General features: G+C 37.4%; 1 protein-coding gene across 1 annotated transcript in view; it reads right to left on the bottom strand.

Annotated features, from left to right (window-relative positions):
* The window catches only part of LOC102212483 (formin-2), a 61,340-nt gene that overhangs the window by 22,129 nt on the left and 30,736 nt on the right, over positions 1-8,475 (bottom strand). Inside the window, exons 11-13 of the mRNA XM_005749531.2 lie at positions 6,941-7,070; positions 6,385-6,531; positions 4,565-4,624 (exon numbers count right to left, since the gene is read on the bottom strand). Coding sequence (XP_005749588.1) covers positions 4,565-4,624; positions 6,385-6,531; positions 6,941-7,070 — 337 coding nt within the window. The remainder of the gene's footprint in view (positions 1-4,564; positions 4,625-6,384; positions 6,532-6,940; positions 7,071-8,475) is intronic.

Genomic DNA, 8,475 nt, shown 5'->3' on the forward strand with positions numbered 1-8,475 from the left:
GGGAAGAATAACAAGACCCACTAAACACTGGACATCAGATAGATGTGCAGATGATGTCGATATTGGGTCCGTCTGTCCATGATCAATTCTGAACATCTATACAATGTTCAAACTAGTTCCACAATTTCAACATCCAACCATAACCCAGCTCTGACGTCACTATGACGCTCAACATTTCCACTTTGGACCGGGTCCTTTTTTTGGATGTCATGTGGATATCTATGACAGATGCAGGTAATTTACATGATTAATAAATGTAACTTATCAACATTGTTGTTATTAACATGATATATATATATATATATATTAGGGGTGCAACGATATTCGTATCGATATTGAACCGTTCGATACAGTGCTTTCGGTTCGGTACGCATACGTATCGAACAATACAACATTTGTAATTTATTTTATCAATTTTCCTTCTGACGATGCTGTCTGTGTTGAGCGCTCAGTGAATCTGTGTTCGACTACTCCGCCTAGGCTGCACTGTCCAGCGCAGATCCACTGAGCGCTCAACACAGACAGCATAGTCAGAAGGAAGAGCGCAGGGCACCTCCCCCACCCTCATTCAGTTCTGGCGTTTGGAATTATTTTGGTTTTCATGTGACGTATGACCCTGAAGGTAAGCGAGTCATGGACTAAAGTAAAACAGTATGTTGGATGTGCCACGCAATGCTCAATTACATGGGTGGGAACTAGTGTGTTAGCGCAGTTAGCTCGTTAACGTGTTGGCCGTCTAGTCCCATGCACGGAGCGATCGGCGGTAGCTCGTTAATGGAGATTTGCCGTGTTGTGGCATTAAGATCATTTCAACGAGATTAACCTGAAAGCACTAGTGGGAACACGACGAATATGACTGCACATTTACGCCGACATCCTAGTGCAAAGACAAAAACAACAAGCATGCTACTAACTTTAGCCGAGTCATTTAGACAGCTGTTAGCACATGATTCTCCTTATGCTGCTGAGAATATAGCCCAGAAGAAGCGGATAGTATAGCTTTTATTTTGGAAAGAGACATTTCTCTGTAATAAACTCTCTTTTCCAAAGATGAGTGATTCCTCAATCAGATACAGGGCTTGCAATATCGCTAGCCCGACGTCCCGGAGCTAGCGATTTTTTTCAGTCGGGCTACCAAAATTATATCTCTTCCCTGCCCATCGGGCTATTGTAGGAAGGAAAAATATATGTCAATGCTTTTGCATTCTTTCAGAAATGTAGCTGGGTAATTATGTCATTGGCATCGGTGAGCCACTGTCAATATGTGACATATTGAAGTCGCGTTTGAATTTGCGCTTGTTATTTTGCTTTCACTTTGCAATCGTGCGAACTGTGTATAGAGAGCGACAGCACTGATCTGTGTGTGATGATAATTTGTGCACCAATTCCTCTGACATCGTCTTATTAATCGTTAGCTTACTATGCAAACATGACAAGTGAAATCTCCCGCAGCAAGCTTAAACATGTGAGAGGTTGATCGCGCAGAGAATCGCTGAGCTTATGTGAGTGAGTGTGTAAAAGCATTTCAGTTCTGCTGAGCCAAATAAGACAGGTCAGGGTGAAGAAGTGACAGCCAAAGAAAAGCTTACCACAAAACGGAGAAGTTATGACAAATCAGACTATAAGGCAAAAAGAAAGTGCAGCTTTATGGTTTCATGGACAAAAGAATTTCTGTGGCTGCAATAAAACGAGCTAAATAACCAGGGCTGCACATAAGTGGTCCGCAGGTGCGCATTCGCTGTCAAAATAAAAAACACGCACAAGGGTTAGGGTTAAATTTAAAAACTGTACTTTTGAGTTAAATATATATATTTATAATTTTAATAAATGACAAATTAAAAATGCATGAACATTTTTTGTATCGAAAAAATATCGAACCGTGACACCAAAGTATCGAACCGAACCGAACCGTGAATTGTGTGTATCGTTGCACCCCTAATATATATATATATACAGATTTATTTAAAAAAATTATTAGGTTTTAGCCTATTCATTTATTCAGTACATGTGGGTTGGATTTTTTTGTTGTCGTAATTCAACATTTTACTGTTTTTCTTTAACCGGTTTATTTACTTAACTTCTATGTTTGTAACCAGGTTAAAACTGTCATTCATTAAATTGTTTAAATATGTTGAAATATTAAAAATGTTAAAATACATGTTAATATGTAAATGGTTAAATAATGCCTGATAATGGTTAAAGTATTTAGAAAAGTCTTCAAATTCCTTTTAAATGAAGCACAATGTGTTAAATATGTTTAAATGAGCATTTGCATTAAATACGGTCATTTTTACAAGTATCCTGTTTTATCATGAAGATAAAGCTAATGATTGTATGACAAAGTGAGCATGGTTGTGATCTGTAGCTGGGCTGAGAGAAGCTGCAATGGAAAGTACTGTATGTGAAGTTTGTGCAAATTTGTGCGGACTATATGCTCAACAGTCTTTGTCAAAAAACTCCTTTTGCAAACTGCCTGTTAGCCGGGGACATTTTTTCTCGAAATCCACTGTGCATGTTTACTTTTGTTTAAGTGTCAAGAGCCTGAGCTGTTTTGGAGATGTCCACTCATCACTTTGGATTCCTTAACTGTTTCCCATGTTTCCAAAGGGTCGAGAACATGTTTTCTGTACCAATTAGTTTCCTGTAGGTTTTTGGCTCAACAGCTAGTTTGAACTGGAAATACATTTCACCTTTGTATGTGTCTCTAGTTATCAAAAGATGTCTGCACTGACCACATTTGGGCTACAAATAGCCCACACTAGTAATTCAGTAGATGTTTAAAAAGAGACGTTACTTGGTGTTACAAAACAACTCTTTCAGTGGGCCAAATTGGACGTTTGAAAGTGACATATTAAAGATGTCACTCCACTCATTTTACATAGTGGGGATGCTATGGCCGTGTATCACCTTCCAAAGTCATAATGATAAAACCATCAAAACAAATATCCATTATCACTATTATCATTTTGAACTTTTGCAGGGAGCCACCATCTTTCCTAAACTTGACCTAAAAAATGCTTACCACTTTGCTTGCATTGAGGAGAGAGATGATTACAGAACTGAGACGTTTTGAAAGTCATATCATGCCATTTGGTCTCAGTAATGCTCCCGCTGTTTATCAGGTCCTTGTTAATAATGTACAATTCATGACTACCTGAATTGTTGTGTTTTTGTTTGTCTGGATGATCTCCTCATTTTTTCCAGCAAACTGTCTGAACATGAACCTCAAATCCATCAAGTGTTGCAGTGTTTGCTGGAAAGTAAGCTTTATGTCAACCGTGAGAATTGCAAATTCCATGTTACAGTTTCTTTCCATTGTTGTGAAAGAGCAGATCAAAGCTGACCCTGCAGACTTTCAAGCTGTTTTGGACTGACCCATTCTACAACTTGTAAACGTCTCCTGGGGTTTGACACTGGTTTACCTCAAACCTGCTCATTCTGTTGCCCTCTCCAAATTCCCTTCTGCCCCAGAAACAGCTCAGCTCTTAGTGGACCATGTCTTCTGTCTTCATGTGATGCCTCTGGACATTGCCTCCAACTGTGAGCCACGGTTTACATCATGAGTTTGGAAGGAGTTCTGCTCTATTCTAGGTGCCCAGGCAAGCCTCTCTTCTGGTTCTCACCCACAGACTAACCGATAAATCAAAAGGCCAAATCAGGAGTTGGAAGCAGCTCTCAGTCGTGTTGCTTCTTTAAACCAGTCCACCTAGAGCACATACATACCTGGTAGAATACGTCCATAACTCCATAATATCCCCGGCAACTGGTCTCTCATTTGAGACATCCCTTGGTTGTCAGCCACCACTGTTTACCACCACAGAACATGAGGTTTTGTTCTGTCTGTTCAACATCATTTTCGTCATTATCACATCAACCCACGCTGCACTGTTATGGACGAAGGAGCAAAACAAACAACTGGTGGATTGTTGTTGCACTCCTGATCCAAACTACCTGCCCAGTCAAAAGGTTTGGCTTTCTACTAAGCACATATCTCTTAAGACCGACTCCAAGAAACTCACTCCTGGTTACTCTGATTCTTTTGAAAGAGAAGCTCAAAAGGATCAATGTCTACTTGTTTAAGGTTACCTCTCAACATGAAGATATAATATAATCCATGTATCTCAACTAAAACCCAGTTTCTCCAGTCTCAAGGCAAGAAACCAACCAATTTAAATAAACTACCAATTTTGGTTAAAGGGTTAAATGGTTAAATATTCATCCAGAATTATATCAGAAGCTTGCTGGCTCTCACAAACGTCTGGTCAAGGTACGACTTGCTAAATGAAATAAAATCAAATATTGGGGGAGGTATGTGTATATAATTTTGACCGTGCGGATTAGAGAAAATAAAAAATAAATTCAAACTTGTGCACCCAGTTCTTGTTTGTCAACGTCAAACATTCCATCCCATAAAAAGAACAGTTCAATAAAATCATTAAAAGCATCAGAGTTCATGCCCATGATGAGTTTATGTGAACATGTGACCACAACTACGTGTGTCAGAATTGACAGCACAAATCAGTCAGTCTTGACAGGAGAAGGGAAAGAATGTGTGAAAATTTACCTCATCAAAGTGTCGGAGGTAATATGCAACAATGTAAGACAGAAGACTTTTCATGCCGTCCTGTATGCGGAAAGAACACACATAAATTTAGAGGAGTGAAGATGGCAATCAAACAGCATCATTATACAATTTTCCATTAATGCACTGGTCATAACTACATGGCTATAGAAAGAGTGAGCAGGAAAAAAAAGACACAACAGAAACAGAAATATACCAATATACCAAGACCAAGAAATATACAAAGTCTGTCCTAAAAGTCTGCTGAAGTTCTCATTATCATGATTAACTCCTGTCAATATTTTTATTTGGGTTTTTTTTGACACCATTTCAATTGTCTTTCCATACTCTAAGGATCATTCTTGTGACCAAAATTGCCCTCACTTTCATTGCCACAAACTGTATTTGGATGCAGTGGGAAAGACTGATTGGTCTCTAAGTAAACATAACCTTGGTGATATTGTTATTTCAAACATAACAATTTACCTATCTCAATGTAGAGCTTTTTTCCCTGAAAAAGCTAAATCTGCTTACATTCTTGAATAGCATTTGTATATGTTCCTGTACCTGATTTCCAACATAGGTCATTGGTTGTTACACTGCGCCTATAAAATTTAGAAGGGGTAAAATAAATCCTATGTATTAATTTAAATTATACTAATTTTTGCTGGGCTTTTTGTGAATTTATCAGGATTTGAGAGTATTCTAGACTACTCCTGTTTTATATCAAAGCCTAAGTCTGTTTGTTAAATGATCCTCAGGTTATTAAAGTAATTATTTGCTAAGTATTTTATAAAACACAGCTGCCTTATACTTCATGTAAGAAAGATCCAGAAAGTCCCTCACTGGGGACTTTAAATTGGCTTTTAACATTTTAATCTCAAATATCTACAAATATCAGTTGTAGATATTTCAAAAACATCACGACTCAAAGGTCCAATTTTATGCTTGCCCCTCTTTCAAGCTATTGTATCCAATACAACCCTCATCTGTACAACAGGACTGTTAAAGAAAAAATCTTCTCTATTAGTAACTGTGTCATGTAAGAGAACACCCCAAAATTGAAACAGGCTTACTAATTCCTTTTCAATTTTGATCCAGCTTAATTTAGAATAATATCCTCTACCATGTTTAGACCCATTCCTCTTGACCTGTGGGAGTATTTCTACAGGCAACATCACTGAGACATAGTTGAACTACCATTTTAATCACAGTAATTTTTTTCCACAAAATAAAATTCCATTTTTAATTAATAATCTAGATTTATTATTTATTTGAGTAGGTTTTATACTTGAGGTACTAATTTTTCCAAACCCGGGTTTAAAAGAATCCCTAAATATTTCAAAGCTGAAGATAACCAGTTGAAACTTAATAGAGCAACATTTTTACAGGAGCATGACACTGATATAGGCATACATTTAGATTTGCGCCAGTTATTTTACAGTTAAGATCCTAAATGCATTCAATCAAAGGCAACAAAAGGATCCCAGTGCAGGATTTAGGAGATGAAATGTAAAGTCAAAGGGTATATTTATTAAAGAACTCCTCATCAAAGAAATTGCAAAACAAAGGTGTCAGCTGAGCTGAACAATTCAAGATTACACGGCTCAATGAATATTAACTTTTATTCAGTAAGTTGTAGTTTATTACCTCATAATGGACTACACACATAACATTAGAGTAAGCTTCTATTAAACTGCATTGCTGAATACTGTGAATATATTACATTTAAAAGGCATGGATGCAATCTACAGGACCAAGACTCTTTATTTTAGGATACAGGGACAAAATTATACTTTGTTTTCAGCATTCTGGTTACTTACACTGCTTTTTACATCTTTAAGTTTGGGCAGGATGTCAAGGCTGAAACCATCAGCTTGGCCTCTGGTTCGATTGCCACCATTCATGAAGTTACCAAAGGCCAGAATCAGACCTAGAATCTTCTTCACTGTTTCACTGTCCTGTATTACCTGTAAAACGAGATCAAACAGACAGAAAGAAGAAATCATGTGACTGTACTGATTATACATTAGGTAGAATTATTACTTTTCACAATTTTGAAAGCATTTTTTCAACAAGAAACACTTTTCAGACTTTTACGCTGCACTGCTTTTTTTATACGCGCAAAGTTGTTCTGTTTAAGTTTCCTCATTTCTGACTTTATGCTAATAATGAAAACACCTTTTCATGAATGTGTATTATTCATTATCCTGAAACAAATGATTCATAACCAGATCTAATAGCCCTGTTCTTAAACTATATAAATCTATGGGTATATACATGGACTTGGAGCATGTTTGTCCAAACTTCAAAGATTTGGACATACATGCATACATGGGTATGCAGTTACTGTGTTTTGCTCTTCACAGTTTGACTCACCTTGCATACCCTCTGCAGTGTGTCCAGTTTTCTTGTGATAGATGACATGCACTCACAAAAGCTGGACTGGAAAAGGATGCAGAAAACTCTACTGTTGAAATTTGGGATCAAGGTGAGCTGGTAGAGAAATCTTTAATGCAGAAGAAGCAGAAAGAGCATAGTGTTAGGGGTAGTTTTTCGTGATCGATTTATCGATTTAAATTGATTCTGGCTTGAATAACGTGATATCGATTCATTAAAATCCTGAATCAATTTTTAAATATAAATTTATTTTGCCCGAAACAGCAAAATCTCAGGTTAAACCTTACAAAATTTCTACAACCACCAAACAGCTAAAACAGTATATAAGAACAGGTACACAGATTCTGCACAAAGAGGTAAACACAAAACACGGACCCGAAGCATCTGAATCAGACAGCATGTACACGGACACGCCGTTGGGGCTGAAAGCTGACAGCTCACTGATTTTGAAGCGTCGGCGGGCGCTTTGTGTTTACGTCCTTTTTGTGCTAGATTCTGAAGCTGCAGGTTTTATCTCTCTCCAAACAATATTGACTTAACCAGCAGCCAAAGACAATCCAAACTACGCTTCACATTTCGCTTCACATAAACATCGTCACGAATTTCCTCTTACTTTTGCTGTTTTGCTTCCACCACGATAAAATCACAGGAATTTCCCATTTAAAAATCTCTGTTTTTTGCATTATCCGCTTACTTATTATCCACCAGCCGCTGTTTTTTTTTAACTTACTTCCGACAAGAAAGCCTCAATTCTGCTGTTCAATGCTGAACAAATGTAAACAAATTATGCAAAATTGCAAAATGCTTAGCTGTGTCTCTAATCAAACCTCTGTAACTTTGCTCTGCTTCACTTCGTTTTTGACTGCACAATATTTTTAAGGTCATCTGCTATAAAAACCCAGACCAGGAAAGTCGCCTTCATGTTTTTCTGTGTTTTATCCTCAGCTACTTTAACACAAAGGCCTCTGCTGTGATGCTCACACCTTTGATAAAGTCTCACAAGTGTCAGCTTTCTTTTTATAGATATAAAAATATCGCTATGTACTGATAAGTGATCAGAATTATAATATTTCTGACTGTCTGAGGCAAAATTTCCCCGATTCAAATCAAATCGAACCGAATTGTGGATCGAATCGATTCGGGACCTTGTGAATCGGAATTGAATCGATTCTAGAAATCAGTGATGATACCCAGGCCTACATAGCATTTACAGTACCTATATAATTACTTGTAAACTTGGTCCAACCCTGCCCTTATATACTAACAAGTGAGAATATTTAATATTTACTGTAATTTGTCTAAGAATCTTGTGTTTGAGATGCGTATCAGTGTTTTAGCTTTGCAGGTAAAGCAGAGGATTCAGTGCTGAACTTTGGAAGTCTTGTGTATCCTGCCCTGTTTCAGATTATCTGGCTGGCATTTAAGGATTCAGCAAATAATAACAATAATATCTATCAATTCAATTCAATTCCACACATTCTCTTTCACTTATCCTTAACCGGGTTGCGGGGGGG

This window comes from Pundamilia nyererei, unplaced genomic scaffold, assembly GCF_000239375.1.
Source record: "Pundamilia nyererei isolate P.nyererei 1_Seehausen unplaced genomic scaffold, PunNye1.0 scaffold00248, whole genome shotgun sequence".
Classification (NCBI taxonomy): domain Eukaryota; kingdom Metazoa; phylum Chordata; class Actinopteri; order Cichliformes; family Cichlidae; genus Pundamilia; species Pundamilia nyererei.